This window comes from Halichoeres trimaculatus, unplaced genomic scaffold, assembly GCF_033239565.1.
Source record: "Halichoeres trimaculatus isolate MK-OKI-2021-1 unplaced genomic scaffold, fHalTri1.1 fHalTri1_scaffold_8, whole genome shotgun sequence".
Taxonomy (NCBI): Eukaryota; Metazoa; Chordata; class Actinopteri; order Labriformes; family Labridae; genus Halichoeres; species Halichoeres trimaculatus.
Window position 1 is genome coordinate 34,208,255 of NW_027437186.1, and position 22,460 is coordinate 34,230,714.

General features: G+C 39.5%; 1 protein-coding gene across 22 annotated transcripts in view; it reads left to right on the forward strand.

The window, feature by feature from the left end:
* LOC141794634 (neurexin-1a) overlaps positions 1-22,460 on the forward strand; it is a 469,750-nt gene that overhangs the window by 276,748 nt on the left and 170,542 nt on the right. For all 22 annotated transcript variants that reach the window (XM_074674993.1, XM_074674995.1, XM_074675004.1 and 19 more), the window contains one exon: positions 13,892-14,073. In XM_074674993.1, coding sequence (XP_074531094.1) covers positions 13,892-14,073 — 182 coding nt within the window. The remainder of the gene's footprint in view (positions 1-13,891; positions 14,074-22,460) is intronic.

Here is a 22,460-nt window from a genome sequence, read left to right on the forward strand (position 1 = left end):
CTATGGATTGTTGACTTGTCTTAATCCTCTCTGTGCACAAACAACTGCCTCCCTTATAATGGGAAAGGCAGTTAGAACAGAAGCAGCAGGCATGAGGAGAAAAGGGTTTCACCGCCGGGTTGAGGATGGAACAACTCTGTGCAGCATTCGACTGGGATGACAGCAAAACGAACTTTAATACGTCCATCTCAATTAAGAGGGAAACGGGAGGAATAAAAATAGGAATGCTGCTCTGTGCAAAAAAATGAAATCTTATCAAGTGTTTTTGTCTTATTTTAACCTCTTCAGACCCAGCGTCCACATATCTGGACTTTACATTTCTGCCTCTCAGACCCATGATTAGGGCTGGAACAATATGCCATTCTCGCGATTGAGTTCCAATTAAATTTAAATTTTGATTCTTTGATATTTATGATATTTGTTATTTTAGTTTGCTTTCTAACACCAGACCATGTGAAGAAGTTCAATGATGATGATAATGTCTACTGACTATATCAGGAGCCATATTTTCCCATAAAATGCACATCATATGAGTCAGAGAGAAACATTTCACCCTCTGCTGGAGAAAAGTGGAAACTTTTTTCCAATCTTGTTTATAAACAAAGACTGAATTAAAGAATTTAAGTTGAATATATATATATATATATATATATATATATATATATATATATATATATATATATATATATATAATTTTTTTTTTAACCAAAAATCCTGATATATTGTTTAAAGTTCTTTTTTTTTAATAATGTTTATCATCTTCAATATTATTTTCAAAGTATTCAACATTACTTACGTGTTTTTAAAACTATTTTAATACTAAATCACAAATCGTAAGTCAGAGAGAAACATTTCACCAATTCCCATCATTTCCAACCTTTTTCTCCAATCTAGTTTATAAAAAAAAGACTAAAATGAAGAATTTCAATTTGAAAAAAAAAAAAATCCTGATATTTTTTTTTATTTTTTTCTTGCAACACCAACACGGTCCATAATTCTTTAAGCAAAAAAAAAAATGCAAATCATGTGTTGGATTTAGCAGTTTTTGTGTTGTATGATTTCTTAGAGTTGATTTGAGTTTGTGTGCTCTTCAAAATTAACACCAGAATTCATGTTTGCGTTTTATATTTTTAGTTTAATTTTTCAAAATATTTAGTTAACATGACAAAGCTGTTTTAAAAACTATTTAAATTATTAATTTAGATAAAATTAGTCACTTTGTGTGTGTCCGAGAAATCTGTTTCAACTGTGCTGCCCATTAAAAAAAAATAATTAAAAAAAGAAATAATTAGCAATGGTTTGCTTCAAAGTCACATGACCCAAATCAACTGTGGCCCCAACTATATTTACGATTTTTGCAGTTTCTGTTTTGCTTTTTTTGTTTGTTTTTTTTACGTCGGACCATGTGAAAAGATGAAATGATAATGATGTGTGCGTGTAACAAGTAAAAAAAAATTCCCAATGGAACAAGAAAAATTAGCTTGAAACTAGAATAATGTTTTAATTCAAGTTACTTTTTTCTTGTTCCATTGGCAGATTTTTTTTAACTTGTTACAAGCAATTCAGACCTCATTTTTGTCCTTAAATAACTTGAAACAAGACATGTTTCTGAACTGGTCAAGTAAATGTGGCTCACATTGAGTCTAAAAAGACATTTTTCACCAAAATAAGACAAAAACACTTGATAAGATTTTCCGTTTTTTTTCAGTGAACTAGCATATGAGCAAGGTGCATCCTCATTCATCCTACAGCCACGTGTGAATACTTGAACACTTGGAATGAGAAAAAAAGCTTTTCCCTCTGCTTGAGGGAAATACATCAAAGTCAGACTGGCCTACATATCCAGAGAAAGGCCACAAGCTTCAGAGCAGGATCTGTTCATGCACACATGACTTGGTAAAGGTGTGAAGGCAGCACAGAGCAAAACTGCCGAGTGCAGCACACACCTTTGACATGGACCCAGAAGGTGAGCAAGACAAGCACAAATCCCAGGGGATCCCTAATGCCACGGCTCGGTAAAGTTCAGAGAGTCGCCAGAACGCCACGCAGGCACAGAGGAGGAACCCCTGAGAGGGAGGAATAGGTCGCCAAAATAAAAGCCCTGCCGTGTGTCAGCCAGGGAGTACAATTCAGTTTTTTCAGGAAGATATTCTTAGAGGAGGTTTATATTTAACTGATCAAAGTGAAGGGAAATGGTTCAAAACAATAGTTACAGTAGAGTACAGGGGGAACACTCAGAGACTGAAAGAAATCAGGTTATAAGTTACACAGATCAAACTCCTCTCACTGATATGAAAATTTAAAGCATTGTGAAATCAACCAGACAGGTTCATAAAAGCCTCTTCTATATTTGACATGATGTATAATTTAAAACGCATTAGGGGAAAGTAAATGATGTATTAAATGCTGCTCAACACTTCGTCCTTGGATCGTACAAGCTCAGCGATGAGGATGTTGTTTCTCAGTGATCTGTGTTCACTTTAAACACCCAGCAACGGATTTCACGTCAACAACAGACATGTAAACACACACGCTCACACACATACACGGTGTGTCGAAATGTGAAAAGGTTTTCAACATCAAAGCTGGAGGATGAAATCTTTGCGTCCTTAAATTCTTCTGCTGCAGACATAACAAGGACGGAGAATATGAGAAATATTGTAAAGAAGGAACACGCTCCATTGACCTTTGAATAATCAAATGATGTTTTTTTTTCTTCTGACGGCACAGAAACGGTTCGTATCAGAAATGGTTTTACTATCAAACAGCACGACTCGCTCTGTGGGATCAGGGAGTTGATAAACATTGTTTATCCTTTATTTTATGATTAAAATTTGGTCAAATTTGCTAAGTAGTCAGTTTAATCTTCTGTGAGGTGCATTTGTTTTGGAAGCAAATTAATACAGGTCCTGCTTTTAATGTTTTTGTTTGTTTAAGATCACTTTTATCAGGTTGTAAAGAAATGAGGTTGTGTTGATTTGTTGCTACGCCAAATTATCAAAGTGTCACGACTAAGCGTTTCAAACTCTGATGCATTACCATGAGTTATGGTTACTGAGCTCTAATGTACCAATAAATATCCAAATAACATTAAAATACACAGAGTTAAACTCTTAAGTTCTCAAAGACCACTTAAGCCTCTACACGGCAATGTCAAGTGACTTCCTTTTTCACAGCCAGTTAGCTCTTTAAGCTAGCACAGCCCTGATTGTAAAGTGTCTCCATCTTAAATACACATCTTTTTGCTAATCCTGCTCCAGTATCAGGACAAAAAAACAGTGTCAAAAGAAAATTATCTAAAGATAAAAAGAAAAAAAAAAAAAAAAAAAACTTCTTGCTGGAGGACTTCTCTGATCCAAACTTCACCAGCAGAGCTCTGAACAGAGACAGTTCAAGGTGACTGACTAATACCGACTCTGCCTTTATCTGACTTTATCATCTCTGAGCCTCATGATAAAGAAATAACCAATCTTACTGTAGATAATCTCATTTTATTATGTCGGTCATGCACAGGCAGTATGGTATAATCAGTGTTAGAGTGAGACTATTTCATGATCAGTAACAGTTCATCTAGCAGCTTCAAACAAAGAGGATATTCTTCAGTTTGTGTTAAAATAGTTCACATTGCTTAAAGTGTTGCACTTTGTTTTAATTGAAAAGCTTTATTATTAAAGACAAAGTGTTACAGGAAACAAATCTGCACACATTTGTTCTGAATAAACCCCCCTCATTTATTTTTTAAAATGATTTCGCCCACATGCAGCAGGCAAATGCACCAATAAGTGCGGCTTGAGGCATGTCAAACCTATTTGGCAGTGTTTACCAGACATAAAAAACCAGCCAGCCAATCAGAATGAGCCCCTGTCATTCAGCTGTGAAAACTGAAAACTGTTTCCTGGTGTTTACATGAAACCATGAAACCAGTGTTTCTCCAAATCTTCACTTTGGGCGGAGTTTCCCAAAAACGATGATGTGGCCTAAGACTGTACAGGAGGTCCTTGACTTGCGTCGTTTTGACTTTACGGGGCCAATAAATATATGTACGTAAGACAATAGAGAAGGTTTCGAAGTACACTGCTCTGTTCATAAGCTCCTAGTTTTTAACATGGAGTGCGTGTGAATGCACAGCTACCGGTGCTATGGGGTCATCGGCATCGTCCACTTTGTCTCGAGTTGCGTCAAAGTAGAGAGTGTCTGTGTTTGTGCTCCATCTATTTTAATTGTCTGTACTGTTTTCCCACAAATATGAAGTATAATACATGTATGAGTTCATGATGGTATGTATTTAGGGGTAAAGATTCGACTTCCGCAAAATTTCTATGGACTGTATAAAACATGGACGTTGTCTCCAGGACGTCACCTGTCTGTTCTTGAAACTGTAAACTGAGGCCAATCCGTGGAGGCAGCCACATTTGATAGGACCCCCGCTGTGAGTTTTTCTTCGAGCAGCTACAGGGCGCCTGCCGGTCACGTGACCTGGGCTGTGATTGGGAAATTGAACAATCCTAATAACTTCTAAACCGCGGAGTTAGAAAAAAAAATGTCATCCCCCGTACAGTGTGTGCTGATAGTGAAATCAACATTTTAGGCCCAAGCTGTTTTTTGAACCAGGCTGTAAATATGCTTTTTAATGCCCATAGACTGTATAAAACATGGACGTAGCCTTGCCGACGTCACCCGTCTGTCTCTGAAACAGAAAATGAAGCACATCAGCTATAGCGGCCATATTGGTAGTGGCAAGGGCTTCGCCTACAGCCATAGGGCGCCTGTCGGTCACGTGACCCTGAGCTGTGCCTCTTATTGGGGGAGCTTGCGATCTCAATATCCTCCAAATGGCCAAGTTACAAAAACAAAAAATCACCCCCCCTACAGTGGGTGCCCATGGTAAAATTAGAGACTCAGACAGGAGAAGTTTTTTGAACCAGGCTGTAAATAGGTTCATTTCTGCTTTGAAACAGCTCTTTTTGGCTTGGTGTGTATGTGACTTCCTGTACTTCTGGGGCCAGCCTCAAGCGCACACACGAGAAACAGCAGATTTTAACACTTCAGCATTGTCTAATATTCCCAGACCGAGGGTTGCCGCTTGGTAATGCCACAAAAGTCAGTTTTTAAAGCTGGGTGTGTACGTGACTACCTGTCTTTCTGCACCCAGCCTCAAGTGGATTCTTGATGAACAGCAACTTTTAGCACTTCAGCATAAGCTTCATTTTTACTAGCCGCATGTTGCCCCTTGGGCATTTTGGTTTAAGATGCGTCAATATCCGGCTATCTGTGTACATGGCCTTAAAGATGCTAGCAGGTGTTTAGACTGATCTTGAAGATATCAACCTTTTCTTCCATTACTAGACTTAAAGAAATGATCTTTTACTGCGTAATTCAACAAATGTCATTACTCCTCATGATTCATTGTTGAAAAAAAGAAAGCATTTTTTTCTCCAATCCTCTTCTTTCATAGCACTTCTTTTACATTGTGAGGATGAAGACGTGTGTTAACACTGCCACACAAAGCCTCTGCTGATTCTCACTGCGTCACATAAAGGTGAAGGTGGATGGAAAGAAAGAGACATTAAGATCGGCCTCTTTTGTGAGGACCATGTGGCGTGACATCCTCGTTAATTGTTCTCTGAAGAAGATTTAATTCTCAGCTGCCGAGTAAGAGCACAACCCTACAGTCCATGTACCATCAAACCCCCCTGAACGCTAAGGCCAAGCTGGTAAAGGTGGGTCGGAGGTAGGGAACACTAAAATTGATCATGTTGACTCACAATTTTCCCTCACGGCTCTAAATCTCCGGGGGGAATTGATCGAAGATTGCTCCTTTAACAGATACCGACGGAGCTGGATTGGGTAATAGTGTCTTCATAAATTGTGGTAATGATTTTTTGGGGAACTGAAATAGTAAACCAATAAACATCATTAAGCTTCTTTTAATTGTAGTCCGCCTCTCAGGGGGCACACAAACCAAATATAGACCCAAACACTGTCGTTCTTAATGAAGTTGTGTCCTTTGCTCTGGATTGAAAAGAAAAAGAACATACAGCTATTTATGTAAATGTTTGCTTCTTTCCGTCTAGATGTTACCCTCATTAAGCAAATTTCTTAAGTTAAACCTTGAAATGTTATAATTGAATGTATAGGGGTAAACCTACTTCAAATTCTGCTCCAGACATTCGTGGAAATGATCAAATACTATCCGCCACTTCCCTTGCGATCTATTTTTGCACCCCAGTCATTACGGGAATCCTTGGCAGCAAAACGAGAGAAACACAAGTGCGAGGTGCTGACAGAGAGCAAATCCATAATGTCATCTCTCCTTTTTCATATTTCCATCACAACTATGTAATTATGATTGGATTCCTCCCTCGTTTCTCGGCAGAGGTGGTAATATGAGGCTGGTTATGACGGCTGCGCTGGAGGTCAGAGGAAAGACAGTCTGGGATGCAGGCGTGACCTCAGCCGAAGAGTAGCAACAGCGCTACCCTACAAGTGCTTCTCCGGGGGCACGGAGCCAGCTCTCCTTCCTCTACTCACACCTTCCCGCCTCTTCATATGACACCGAGCAGCGTATTTAACATCCAGAGCTCAGGGGCTAGCGTGCTATATGCTCCCGCTCCGTTCCAGCAGAAACAGATTGAGACATTGTGAAGTCGGTGCCAAGAGGGCTCCATAACACACAGGCCGTGTTTGCTATCATGCAGCCGGCTATCCCACACACCTCTCTGGCCGAGCGCAGGAGAGCTCCTGGGATGGTGCTACATTTTTAATGAAAGCAGAGTGTTTGATCTGCCAATGTTTATCTTCTTTGATGTTAAGTGACACAGCGGAGAGCAGCCGCCTCGCGATGTAGTCCAACACGAGGACAGATTAATTCATTACCCATCAGCGGGAGCAGGGGCAGAGGAGGGGAGTGGGGCTTGTGGTTGAGGAGTTCATGCTGGAGGTCTCATCAACTGCAGCAGCTTTGAGGAAGACCTTGCAAAATGTGCTTGAAATGCTGCGCCTCCTCCTGCACGATGCCCTCTCTGGGGAAACGCACATGAATGTAAGAGATACAAATGCATGAGGGGATACGTGCAGCAGGAACATCTTAATTACATTCTGTTTGCTTGTATTGTTTAGCGCTACACCTCTGAGCACTTTCTCAAAAACTCCCCTCATTACCTCCAACATCTTGTCCTTTCATTTGTTTTTTATTAGACTGTGGGTGAAGAGGGAATAAACTGAAACTCTTGTCAAACTAAAGAGACAACAAACAGGGAAGTGTTTCCAGGACGCTACTGTATCTAATGACTATAACAGATCCATATCAGGAGCCAGTTTCCCAGGAGGGAGCCTAAATAACAAATATGGAGCCTGTGCATAATTACTCCCACCTCTGGAGTTACACAAGCACGTGTCGGCTGATTTCATGCCACTGCTCACTGCTGTGTAGGTGTGCATTAGCTGTGTTCCCCGTGTATCTTAATCCTCAACAGTCCCTCAAGGAGTTTTTGCACCAGTCTCACATGCCTGTATGGATTTTTGACTGCTCCACCATGGGGCACCGACTGGAAAGTTGCACACACTGCAAATAACAACATTTCTCCACATTAAGCTCTGAAACATCACTTTTTCTGCAGATCTAGAGCAATATTAGTGGAAAAGGAAAATATTTGTCAAATGTTCCATCTAAATGTTGAATAATTTATCTAAATTTTAAATGATATATCTAAATATTGAATGTTATTTATAAAGGTTATAAATGAACGTATTGATTCTAAACATTTAGTTTAATTTTAAGAGTCTTTGCACACTGGGTCCGTTTTTTGGATCCATAATCTGAAAAATAAATAAATAAATAAATAAATAAAACAAACAAAAAAAAAAAAACGTCATGTACAGACACACAGACACAGACACACACACACACACATACACAAGTCTTCATTAACCATCTGAACATAGCCCAAAATGAGCAGAGAAGATATGTAAGAAATGTGATGTTGCAAGTAGCCTACGGCGTCTCTGAACAGCCAAACTACCCAGGAAACGACCTGGGCAGATGCGAAAAACTGCAAAAAAATTGAACCTGTTCCGAAAAAAATAATGATGGACGAAAGTTTTGGATCATGTGCGCAAGCTTGATTGACATAACGTGAGATCGAATTTATTCTTTAATGTGCGTAAGTCTGGGAAAAAAAAAACTGACTCAGTGTGCAAAGACTTTAAATATTTAGCCAAGACTTTGTATTTTCCAAAGATTTAAAAATCCTTTGCAAAGTTTTTAAATATTTGCAAAGATTTCTAAATATGATGTCAAGATTCCTAAACTTTGAGGTTTGAATTCTAAATATCTAGCTAACAAGCAAATTCACAATCCCGTCCACTAGAAGTACCAAAATAAAAGTTCGAGGAAGAAGATTTTATATATACCACGTAGCTAAATATTTAGAAATCTCTTTGCTAAAGACCTAGAAATGTTTGCTAAGATTTCTATGGATGAAGTCAAGATTTCTAAAACTTGAGGTACGGTTTCTAAATATTTAGCTTACGTGCAAATTAACACTCCCGCCCTCTGGAACTACCAAAATAAAAGTTGGAGGAAGCAATCCAGCCAAGCAGAGTTTGGGAATGTCAAACACAGTCGGCTAAATCAGCCGTTATAAAATAAATATACCAAGTGCTGTGATGGCGCCGTTGAAGATCCTGTGGCCTCGAAGGAGTAGAGCTTGACTAGGGATGGGTACTGAAGTAGAAACTTTTATAGGTACTGACCGAATTCTATCAAAAGTACCGGGTACCGATTCAAATCAAAATGTACCATGTTTAGGTACCTAAACACATCCTTGTGACCTTGTGGGAGTGGAAGAGTAGGTGATTTTCCATGCCGGACATGAACGCAGCATTACAAGGTTATATATTAAAGAATAAATATGTTAAACAGAAAAGAATTTACAATTTATTTCTAAAAAAAATGATATATATTAACCACATCAACACACAAAAGTACCGAAAATTGGCACCGTTGAGTACCGGTACTGATTGCCAGGTACTAGGCATCAGTACCGTATCATTTCGGATGTGAAAGAAACCCATCCCTTAGTTTGACATTCTCATATCTCACATCTCTCACTTCCTCAAACTTTTGTTTTGGTACTACCAGGCGGGTGGGAGCGGGAATTTGCATATTAGCTTAAATTTACAGAGATCGTAGCTAAATATTTAGCAATCTTTAGAACTCCATATTTAGAAATATTGCAAATATTTAGAGATCTTTGATAAATATTGAGTCTTAGCTAAATATTTAGAATGAAAACTACATGTTTAGAAACATAGCTAAATATCTAGAATCAGGACATTCATTTATTGCATTTATAAATAATATTCAACATTTTTTAAATAATATTTGACAAATATACTTGACAAATATTTCTCTAAATCTGCAGAAAAAGTGATGTTTTTGAGCTAAATGTGGAGAAATGTTATTTGTAGTCTGTTCAACTTTACAATCAGAAACCCATACTCCACCACGTATCCACTTGTTATTTGTTCTTGAAGCATTTATATAATCTGCACGTCACTGAGTTTAGCTGACCTCTGATGTCTTGACATGTTGGCCTTGCTGTTTATCCATTTAGCTTTCGGGCGCCACACGCCAGATCCAGACAGCGGTCCAATGAAATGAGCCATCTTCATATTTTAGCATGTTTTCAGCGGAGGTCACCAACAGTAAATAAGCTGTCAGGAGAAAAAAGTGGGTGTCATATCGTATGAATAGACGGAGAGGGGAGCGGACGCTTCAGGGCCTAGTGAGTTCCAACCCTGACATGGTTTAAAAGAGCTTAATTATAATAAGCCAGAGTACGGAGCAAGTGTTTGGTGGCTCGGGGCGAAGACTCCGAGACGGTGACAACAGTCCGGCGAGAGCTTCATGAATAGGAGATTGCTCTGTGAAGAGGCCGGCATCAGATGTGCATTAACGGAAGAGAACACGGAGGGTTTTTCAGCTGTAGCCGCCAGACTTCATGAAAAAGAAATGACGCTCGCCTCGCAAATATATTACACATAATGTCTTTCCCTTTGTAGAAGTCATCAAGCTTCATAACGCTTTATCCATTAGTCGAACAAGAATGCTAACAGCGTTATTTCATTTTACAGACGCAAGTTTATGAAAACAATAAATCCACCACGCATCCGTGTGTCCTGACATCATTTGTTAATCTCATTATCGTTAATTAATGAAGCAATTCTTTTGAGCTAATGGTTGACAGCGAGTATTGACTTGAATGGATCTGGAAAATGAACTTGAGAGAAGAGGGACCCACTTTAATCACTCCGCTGAGAAGAGAAGCCAGAGGGGAGAAAACAAGAGGCAGAGAGAAAGAAATGCAAAACATATCGATGGTTTTATATCCTCGTGAACTGGTTTACAAGAAAATATTGGAATTACAGTCACAATGATTTATAATCTATTGTTCAGGCTGTTTAACTCCCTGCAACTGTGAATATTAACACTCTCTGTCTCTTTCTTTCTCCATCTATCTGTGCTGCTCTTTCTCTTTCACACACACACACACACACGTGTAAATGCACATCACACTCGCAGAGCTCCCTGTCTAATTTTTCATGAAGATGGCCGTTTTTATGCTAATCTGACAGCTGCATTCATTTTCAGGCTTTCTCTCAGGCATTTATTTCCCAATCACATACTCACTCATGCACAATAGCGCTCGCACATACACACTTTCTTTTACCCGGCCACACTTTTCTGTGTCGCGGCAGAAATGAATTGAAACGCTATCCTAATGAGGGTTTCTAATTGGGGAGAAATAGGCTCTTATTTGATTGAGACGACTCTGACAGCTCTGAAATTGTAAAGCCCTGGATGGTTGGCTTGCATCATAACCTGAATCTGCGGCTTTTTGCATGAATAAATCGTCCTACTTTTATCAGACCACTTCTTTTATTAGTCGAGGAGGCCTTATTTCAAACTCTCAATTCGACTAGGTCACTGGCATAATGCTGCAGGGCTCTTTCCTCACTGAGCAGCGAGGTAATTAGAAGCACTCTCCTCTCCAGCGGGTCACACGATAAACCTCTTACAAGGCTTCGAAAGACAATGTGGTGATGCTGCCAGTCAGGGAGGAGACAGTTTTGAGGTCACAGGAAGGGCAGAATTGGACCAGTCAGTTGGAAAAGCTGCCGGCTGAGTCCTCTCTGAGGCTGACCATGAAACACGAGAGCAGGGAGGGGCCCGCTTGGCACGCTGGTAACCTGCACTCTAAAAAGTGTGACCAAACTAAATTAATACTAACAGAATAAATTCTACTAACCTTTACATGAAAAAGATATATTCTAGATTTACGCCTGATTGTAAATCCACACTTTTAAAATGAGATTATGAGCCCCAATATTGCTGGTTACAGGTTATTTCTAATTGCTACTTCTTAGCTTCCAGTCTGGCAGTGAAGTCTGAAGTTTAGTAGAGAGAAGAGAGATCTGTGTTTTTCTCTGCTAAAAACAATGTCTGTGATTAATTTTGTAGTGATGGTGGACACTGGAGCCTAACTGTCAGACAGAAAAGGACAGAAGAGCAGAAGAAAGACAAACAGGAGAGAGATACAGCCTGAGCTAAAAGCTAATTAGCGGGCTGTTAGCTCAGCTACGTTAGCTCTGCTTGGTAGATGACTGGCAGGACATAACCAGGATTCACTTATGTTACATATTACAGACACGTCTTAAAGCACCAGGCTGCCAGCTGCGCGAAATATAAACGGCTACTAAGCTACTTGTAAACTGACAGTGTTTATTTGTTGTCACGTTGGCCTACAGATACTTCAGAGCACCGGGCCACAAAGTGGCACTAACATAAAGCCGGCTTGATGTCTTGTTTCAAACTGTAGCGTTACATAACTGTACTGTTAAGTCCCTTAACTCTGTGCGTTGTATTCAGTAAAAAGTTTTTTTGAACAAAGAAAACTTGATTCAATCTGATCTCCATTTAATTCCAAAACAACCACATGCCTCACTAAAAGTAATTTACGACACATTGCGGATACTCCGGGCCACAAGGTGGCGAGGGAGTGCAATTAAGGGGCCATTTACAAGACAACAGTTTTAGGGTGAAATGCAAAAGTTTTGTTGCGTTTTGGCTTGTAGTTTACATGGAAACGGCATTTCAGCCGACCAATAACACAAACTTTTGAGTAAGTTTTTCCTGAAAGGCTGCCGACACCAATGCCGTGTGAATAGTAAAACGCTGACGTCACACTTCGCTCCGCGTGATCACATACAACAGGACAACAGTACCATGGGATCGTTGCAGACTACCATGTTGTATACAAAATATGCATCTGTTGCTCCACTTCTGCTCTTAGTATTCCTTAATACACCAGATAATCAGCCCAACTCTACTTCGGTTGGATATCACCCAAAAGCGGCATTTGGACGAGACAGGCCTGGCATGCTTACAACGGTGTTTTGGGTCCCTCTGCGTTTCCATGTAAACACTTTTTTTTTTCACTGTGTTTTAAGCCTTTTTAGATAAAAACGTTGTTGTGTGGACGGGGCCTAAAACAGATCCTCCTCATAGCATCTTTAACATAGACTGTATAAAATATGGACGTAGCCTACGCAACGTCACCCGGTGTTCCTCATTCTGAAATGAAGCCAATCTGCAGATGCAGCCACATTTGATTTTCTTTTCAAATAGCTACAGGGCACTCGTCAGTCACATGACCTGAGCTGTGTCTCTGATAGGACAATGAAACCATCCTAATAACTTCTAAACCGCCAAGTTAGAAAAAAATCACTCACTGTAAAATGTGCTGATAGTGAAATCGGCGTTTTAGACTCAACCAGGCTGGGAACATGCTTTTAATGCCATAAAAGTCTGTTTTTTTAAAGGTGGGTGTGTACGTGACTTCTGGTCTTTCTGCAGCCACCCTCAAGCGGATTCTCAATGAACAGCAACATTTAGCACTTCCGCCTTATTATTTTTACTCACCGGATGTTGCCCCTTGATTTTTAATCAGATTTGACTCATTTATCAACTGTATTTTATTTGGATATGCTGTGGATATGACACCCTGCTGTATCGCTGCACTCATGTATCTGTAAGCATCTCTTGCATGCAGAATGATATCACAGTCTGCTTAAGCTGAGGATCCTCCAGAAACTTCTAAAACTACGCAAGGAAGTATTTTGGGAAAAATGCAGAAATTATATGTGTGAATAAAGTAGCAGGGATAATGTTAACCTGCTGTTATCTTGTGCCAACTTTCAGAAAATGCTTGCAGCTGAGGGCAGGTTACTTAGTAGACTCAACATAAAAACATTACAGCAACGTAGTGACAATTAATACCATTACATAGATTTTAAATCATGTGGTACCAGTTATAAGTTGATATGACTTAATTTATTTATTGAATCCAAATCATTCTTATACAGATATTTAGAAAGCTAGCCTCAATTTCACCCATAAAATTTGTCTCCGGGAACCAGACACAACCGGTAGGGCTCAGTTGTATCTCTTCTCTCTGGAGGTGAAGCATCACCAGTGATAAAAGTGAGTAATTGGCACGGCATTATGATGAAAGTGGCAGCAGTACCTGCCTCCTTCATTCCTGCTGAATTCCCCCCTACTCATTGAATTGACACGAGTGAGCATAAGCCCTCTGACGGGGGGCTGAGAGCTGTTCAGGAGTGATCTGTTCCTCAGTGCTTTGCAGAGACATTACTCAGCACCGTGAAGCACTCCAGACTGACGCTGCTCCTCACACGTGGCATCAATGCCGACGTCTCTGTGTTAATAATGTGTTTACAGAAAGCAGTTCACACCTGGTTCACGGCTGAGCAGGGGAAATACACTATTAATGCCTCCTCTTCCTTCTCTGTTTGTTTGTCTCTCCAGCGGGAACAACCTACATATTTGGGCGAGATGGTGGACTGATCACGTACACGTGGCCGCCAAACGACCGTCCCAGCACGAGGGCAGACCGGCTAGCCATCGGCTTCAGCACGCACCTGAAGGACGCTGTCCTGGTGAGGGTGGATAGCTCCTCTGGTCTCGGAGACTTCTTGAAACTTCACATCGTAAGTCCAGTACTTTCATTTTGTGTATTCATGAAACTTAAAGAGGGGGTATTTATGTCCTCATTTACAAACCTCTACACATTCATATGTTGTAGAAATCCCTGAATCTGTCTGTAAATTGATCAAAACACTCTGTTCTAAAAAATAAGACGCAATCTCCACCCTAAACCGGCCTCTTGAGGGCTGACCAATCAGAGGGAAGGGGGTTTGTAGAGCAGAAGCCTTAAAGAGACAGGAGCTAAAATTCAAGAGACAGTATGAAGCCTAATTCAAAAACACAATACCCCCTCTTTAAGTAGTCTTTAAAGCTGTTTTCAATGAATGTTTTTCTTTATTTCTCCACTTTTCATAAAAATCCTGCAAAAAACAACCACCCAGATACAAATAATGAGTGGTCCTGGATCTAATGAGCAATGATGAGCTTTCCTTCAAAATCATGAAACAAGATCCACACAGCTGTTTTTAATGAAAGGACCTGAGAGCTTACTGAGCATTTTAGCGTCTAGTATTGAAGAGGAAAAAGCTAATTTGTGAATCATAGTCTGCAGATAGAAGCTTCCTGTGTTTCCATTTCCAAATGAAACTTCGATCACACCATTCAGATGTTCAGCACAGATATACAAAGATGTGAAGCCATGTTTTCTCTGCTTTAATGGTGTTGATGATTGTGCCGAGTTCAATTACCAGTGGGAGAAAAAAAAAGAGCCATGTTTAATAGCACTTACATTACGCACGACAAATGGAATATCATTGTTGTGTGTGTGTCAGAGCGAGCCCGTGCCTGTTCGGTTCGTCTCCTCTTGTCTGAGCTGTGCGGCTGCTGTGACTGCAGCAGGAGCTGAGGGAAATGCTGCGCTAATAAGGGTTAGCTCCATATAGTGCACCTCTGACCTGGACATAATTCTGCTGGCAACCACATGACCTTCCTCTCGCTAGCACCCACTTACTGACAACACTCATTAGAGAGGGGAGGAGGTGGCAGTGGTGGGGGGTGCTGCTGCAGCCCCTCCTGCTGGCTGGAGGGAAAAAACAGGAGCAGACATACTGTGTGTTTATACCCTGACACAAGAGTGTGACGAGTTTTGAAGCAGAATCCTGTCTGTTGACTTGATTTGGCATCAGTTAAGATTTCAAAAAAAGTGAAACTGATCTTTTTTTGCAGATCTTTCCCAAATCTGCACTCAGCAAAAAGAAAAGTGTGAGCTTAAAGAAACCATAAAACCAGTGTGAAATACATTTCAGACATCTGAATGATAAAAAGTAAGCAGATGCTTGAACGAGAGCACAGAACCTGTTGACCTAGTTTCTTCGGGCAGCTCATTCCAGAGAAGGGGGCAGGGCATCATGAATCCACATCAGGTCTTTGCCTGAGGAACGCAGGGTGTGAGTGGGAGTGTAAGGTGTTAAAAGGTCAGAAATATAGCCGAGGCAGAGACCGTTCAGTGTTTTAAAAGCAATCAATAAAACCAATTCAGAAATGAACTGGCAGCTAGTGAAATGGTGCAGAAACTTGCATGATATGATCACTTTTCTTAGTCCTGGTGAAAAGCTGGAGTTCTGCATCTGTTGTGGTCTTTTTAGGAGATTTTGGTTAAAAGGTTGTTGCAGTAATTTAATTAAATTGATGTAACGGCATGTAAAACCCATCTTGCCTGGCTCAAAGTGAGGTTGCCACAAAAACTGCTCCCCCTGGTGGCTGGCTGCAGCATAGGTTGAAAAAATCTGTCTCCCCAGTCATTCCAGATGGGCTATGGTCAGACTTTAAAAAATCAATACATCTCGTAGAAATGTTTCTCACCTCTGATTGTTGTGGTGATTTGAAGATATTATTGTACTGCTTTGTATTCAGGTCTTCTTTATTCTGAAAGTTTCATTTTCATTAGTTATAAGAGGTTAAAAAAGAGGCTTTACATCTTGTTTAACGATGACTGACAGCTGACGTTCTTGTGTAATTTTTTCGGTAATTGTAAAATATGTCGGGAGGTAGAGTCAAGAAGTGATTTGACTCTTAAAATAAAAAGATAATCATTATTTATGTCACCCAGCTCTACTCAGATTCTCTCATAGCCTCTACTGCGCAGACAGTGGCTGCCAATGCACTGCAAAAAAATGAAATCTTACCAAGTGTTTCTGTCTTACTTTCAGTAAAAAATGTCCTTTTAGACTTAATGTGAGCCACATTTACTTCATCAGTCCAGGAAAGTGTCTTGTAGAGCCCGACCAATATGGGATTTTTGGGGCCAATGCCAAAAAAAATTACCAATACTGGGGGCAAAAAAAAGCCAATATCCAATATATCAACCGATATCCAAAATATCGGCTGACATATAATAAATTCATTGATATACACAGGATAATCACAAATCATTATAATACCTATATGATTCAAGACAGAGAGAGAACACTATTAAATTAAAACAAGGAACTTTAATTATAAAACTGTCACCATAGAACTGTAGTGTTAACCAATGATAAATAAGAACAAGCTGCAAACACAATAATAAATAAAGAAGTCAAACTGTGAACACCTTAAATAAAAAATAAATAAAAATGTAAACACACAATGAGCAACTTACACAACGTATTATATTCTTACATTAAATAATGGTGGATGTTTGAATTAGCAGTAACATTTATCTCTGTTTATCTCACAAAAAAGCAACTTACACAACGTTAAAAACGCTATATTATAGTCTTACATTAGGTAATGGTGGATGGAGGGGGCGGGCACTCGGGCAGTGTGCAGCCCAACACACAGACACACAGGAACAGGAGTGACAGAATCTCTGCGGAGCAAAAATTTTTATAATCGGCTACATTTTGGCCGATGTTGATTAATCGGTGACAGGCATAATCCAGCTCTAGTTTTAAGTTATTTAAAGACAAAAATGAGGTTTGAATTTCTTGTAATGAGTAAAAGAAAATCTGCCGGTGGAGTAAGACAAATGTACTTGTATTAAGACATTATTCTAGTCTTGAAAAGCATATTTCTCTTACCTCACTGGCAGATTTTTTTTACTTGAACCAAGCAATTCAGACCTCATTTTTGTCTTTAAATAACTTTAAATAAGACACTTCTCTGGACTGGGCAAGTGAATGTGGCTAATATTAAGTCTAAAAAGACATTTTTCACTGATTTTAGTTTTTTGCAGTGTGTTGGCTTCTGTGATGGGGGTATTTTGCCTCCAAAACTGTATAATGGTAAATGACAGAGCCACGCTGTCCACTCTATATACATTCTGTGGTAAAACCAAGTCAGTGTCCTTAGAAAATTGGTCCCCTAAAACACTATGTTTCAGGTCACACAGGGTCAACCATAATCTTAAATATGAAGCATTAATGGTATTTTTTTTACCTGTCGTTACCCTGAGAATGTTAACTGTAGGTTTAGATACCTGCCTTTGCTTTTATACTGGTCTCAAACAAGTTTTACATCAAGCTGAAGTAAAAGTACAACAAGGCTTCCAGGCTTGTGCTGCACACAGGGCAACCCCCACCTCACCAAGAGCATGACAACATTGATGTTGACCAGCAGCATACAGGAACACACACACACTAACACACAAACACACACAAACACACAGGAAAGCGCCCCGACCAGCAAACACACAAATTGATCTTGAAGTTTGCCTCAACCCAAGCCGCCCACACACCGAGTCACACTTACAGTAAGCGTGCTATGACATTAGCAGGCTGTCCTGAGGACACAGACCGCCCATGATGTCACCTCTGTGCTTGAACTGTGCAGATTTACTTTTCTCCTCCTGTTTTCCTTCCCATAATATTCAGCCCCTTGTTTTCATTCAGAAGGAACCGGCTAATTCAAGATGATCCATCCCTTTTCTCACAGCGTTCATCACTTAGTGCCAAACAGGCTCTCGCACAAGATGTTTAAAGAACATAAATCAAAATGTCTGTACGCAGGGACAGATACGCTCCCTCAGATGTGTCTGGGCTCCTGTCCACCTGCTCAGAAGACCTGAACGAGAATGAAACAGCCAGATTTTCTTTCAGCACGATTTCCATGTGAGAAGTGAAAAATGTCATCTCCTACAAGTTTCTTTTTAAATTAAAAGGGATTTGCTTGGTAGCTCATCCCTCTGCAGTCCCTGATTTCATATACATACAGATTTCCTTGTGAGCTTGTGCACACACTCACTCTTGGATTTTCTAAAAGGTGAAAAACACCTCTGGAATTTATTTGAGGTCTATAGGGGGGTTATATACAAAAGGCAGGGTGGTTAAAGGAGAGGAAACCTGCTTAATCTCTGCTCACAGCATGATCACTGCAAATTAGCCTCACATTTTCATGATGCAGTTCCAAAAATATAAAACATCTGACATGAAAAATGATCTTTATGATGTAAATATGTTCTTTTTTTCTGCAAATAGTCAGTCACACTTCACAGGAAGACCAAATGCTGATGCAAGTCCTGATTTCCAGGATTTCCAAGTCAATGTGGCCTAAAACTCTAACTTTAAGGGCTGTGGTTTATTTAGATGGTTAAACAGACTGTTTTTATGTATTTTGTTTGTTTTATAAGACTTTCATAACTGATTTAGTTTTCAATTTCGAAAAAGGTTTCGTGTTTGGTTCCGATTTCAAAGATTTTACAGCATACAAGCAATGCAACATGTTGGATGTTCTAAAGATGCATCAAAGAAGAAAAACTTTTTTTTGCTATTCTTAGTAAAAATCTAGTGACTAATTATCTAAAAAAAAACATTTTATCTAATTTATTTAATTGGACATGTTATTTATTTATTTATTTATTTAATTTTTAATGAATTTGCTAAAAATTCAAAAATTTGTGAATTTTCAAAAAAGTTGCAAAATTAAAAAAAATGAAATAAAAAAAATCAAAGCTATCATTTTTTTTGTAATTTATTATTTTGTAAAAAAAATACATACATAAAAAGAGAAATTTAAATCATACACAAATTTTTCCAGTTTCTTGGAAAAAATAAATTTGTAAAATTTTCAAAATAAAAAGTAAAAAAAAAGTCCAAAAATTTCCAATAATTCTGAAATTTTGAACGTTTGCCAAAATTGTTTTTATTTTTGAAATAAAATCCAATTCATTTTTCAAACATTTCATAAAAAGATTAAAAGAATTCCTGAATCTCATTACCCTATATTGATTATATCATGTCCTGCAACATATCAAGGATATTATTGATATTAAGCCAAAACATTGGCTTTCATCAACACAGAATTAAATTCTATATCTTTTTTTCCAGATTTTTCTGTTTGTAGATTTAGTTTTCTTACCAGGTCTGTAATACTTGAGGTTAGCCGCAGGTGCATGGAAAGTTGGTGGAAGAAGTGGCAGGCTTTGTGGCAAAATGCAGATTTAAGTTCAATGATATGTTAACACATGATTTTGTTTAGTTTCAATGTCTCAATACCCTCTGTAAGACAAATAAATATTTTTTTTATTTTTTTAAAGCTACAAGGAGCCACTGCAATAGAGTCAACGAGCTGCAGGTTGCAGACTCATGCTCTAGATGGAAAAGGTGTTTGAGCTCTGTATCTGAATGCTTGGAGGACATCTGTTCTGAATGCCCTCAGTTTGAGTTAGCAGGATGCTATAGTTAGCCTACTTTTACCATTGATTGAGTTATTGTTGGAAACAGCGCTAACAGGAGCTAACATGACTCAACAATTGGGCCCAGACTGTTTGATTAGTTTTCTTCTGACTGTGGTGATTGCGGTGTAGATATTTCAGAGTTTACAGGCCACCTGCAGGGATTCAGTGACTCAGTCTCCAAAGACACGAGGCCCGATGCACAGCTCTGTAAATCCACTGATCAGTTAAATCTCCTGACAGGAGCCATCAGAATGCAGTACTGATACATAAAATGATTCAGTGGCATCCAAAAAGTCCTGAACAGTCAGTCCGAGTTAGCTCAGGGATGACCTTGTGATCCTCCTTACAAAAATTACTTATATTGACAATGAGGACTCGACTGGACCCAGACTTTTCCTCAGTGACTCAGACTCAACTCTGACTTGAACACAGGGGGCTGAGACACGACTCAGGCTCAATATTTGGTGACTCAACTCCGAAGCTAGTTGGAACTACATCGAAAACAACCTTTAACTCTCTATCTTTTTTTTAATCAGTCAGCTCAGCTTTTTGAGTTAGCTTAATGTCATTTAGACGGATGATTTAGTTGTTCATTACGATCTTGAACACATTGGCTCTATAAAAGTTAAAATACAAAAGAGAAGCACAGTTTGTCAGTTTAGAACTTACCTGATTTTAATCATTTTTAATAGAGCAGCAGCTAAAACTCTGATAGCTTAATGCTAACGTTTAGTGGAAAATCCTACTGACAGGCTAATAAAATTAGCATTGCAAGTTTTTTTTTCACAAACAATACTAACAAATGATTGCTACAGGCATTTTTTACTCTTAAAGTTTGTAAAAATTTCAAACTATGAACAACCTACTCACTGCCTCTCTGCACGCTGCTTCTCTGGTTGAACTACGGCAGCCCGACATGGCCAAACCAACTCAAAGTAGACCGTAGAACATTATAACTCACCAATCCCAGTCTTCATACATCTATTTCATACTGTGTTGATGTTTCCTCATTCCTTTATCCTCCTGTTTGAAGACGACACACTGCAGTTGCTTGCTTGCAACACTCAGAAGGTAACACTCGCACAATCCTCTACAACACCTCTCAGTCCGTGGCGGAGATAAATCACAGAGAGAAGAGAGCCCAGGAACACCAGAGGTCACATTGAGAGGGAAACATGTCTAAGAAGAGCGTTTCTGCCTGGGAGCCTGTTTTAAGGTTCAGTGCAGAGTGGAGCTGAATGTGAGGAGAGGTGATGGAGGCCAGTCTCGCTTGGTGTAACAAGGCAGAGATCATGCAGCTCGCAGCAGATGCATGCGCGGCCTTGTTGATTAAATGTGAAGCATTCCATTGACATTTTACAGGGGGAAAATGTTGATAAGGCATGTTCGTACAGCAGGGGCAGTGGGTTGTGAGAATCCCCTCTCCTCTTGCATCAGCAGTCACTCTGAATGCTCCCTCCTATTTATTTATTTCTGCACATTAATCTGGGGGCTTTGTGAAACGTTGCGTTTCATTAGAAAATGAGAGAAGCGTGAGAGAAAAGGAGTTTCTGAGAGACACAGAAGAGGCAGGGAGGAGGGCAAGAAAGGTCACGCTCTTGGTTTTATTCATGCATTTTTTTTCTCGGAGTGTCAGGGTTGATTTAAGCACTAAATGTGGGAGTATAGTAAGGTTTACATTATGATTCTTCTTTTTTTCTTTTATGCTTTATTTAGATTTTATGTGAGCTGGAAAGTTTGAACAACTTGATTTTTAATGATATAGAGTGATAAAAGGAACTTCAGCTATGTTTGAATTATGAGGGGTGTAACTAAGTTTTGTGGCATGAAATTCCGCAAAATAAAAAAAAAACAGCAAATAAAATCAAGTAAAAAAACAAAACAAAAACAAAGTGCTTGAAGTGAGAAGCAGTGAGGAAAGAAATCTGTGTTTTTCTCTGCTGAAAACAATTTCTGTGATTAATTTTGTAGTGATGGTGGACACTGGAGCCTAACTGTCAGACAGAAAAAGGACAGAAGAGCAGAAGAAAGATAAACAGGAGAGAGATAGAGCACGAGCTAAATGCTAAAAGAGCTAATCTGTTTGTGCTAATGTTGATTCCAGCCCGCATTCACCAGTCATTCTGAGTGAGGTTACGTTAGCTCTGCTTGGTAGATGACTGGCAGGACGTAACCAGGATTCACTAACGTTACCCATTACACACGTCTCACAGCACCGGACTGCTAGTAGCACCACATGTAGCCGACTACTGACGTATGGTAGGGTACAAGCTTACGTCTGCTTGTTGTCACGTTTAAAAAAAACAGCTACGTAACAGGTGTATCCAGTAAAAAGTTCACTTGGACAAAGAAAACTTGCTCAAAAACAAACACACGCCTGGTTAAAAGTCACATCTTTACGACAGTGTGTGTGAGACCAGAAGGTGGCGAGGAAGCTCAATTAAAAAAGATCCTCCTTATAGCATCTTAAAGTAACGTTAATTATGTTTTAACAAAACTACAGGAGCGGCAGCGTCAAACAATTTTCAGCATGTTTGCCCTGCTTCGACAAGTCTCTGTATCAGAGTTTGAGAAAACGCTAACCGTCGATCATCCTCCTTCTCATCAGCTGATGCTCACGTGAGCTAACGCTAACGTACTCACGCTAAACTATTATCCTTGCAGTGTTAATCCAGTGCTGGTTGTTTGAAGGTGTTCAGATCAGTTCAGTGGATTTGAACAGGAGATATGACTGTTTGTTTCAGACTGATTCTCAGAGAGTATTAGTCCTCACAAATACACACAGCGTTGGGAAGG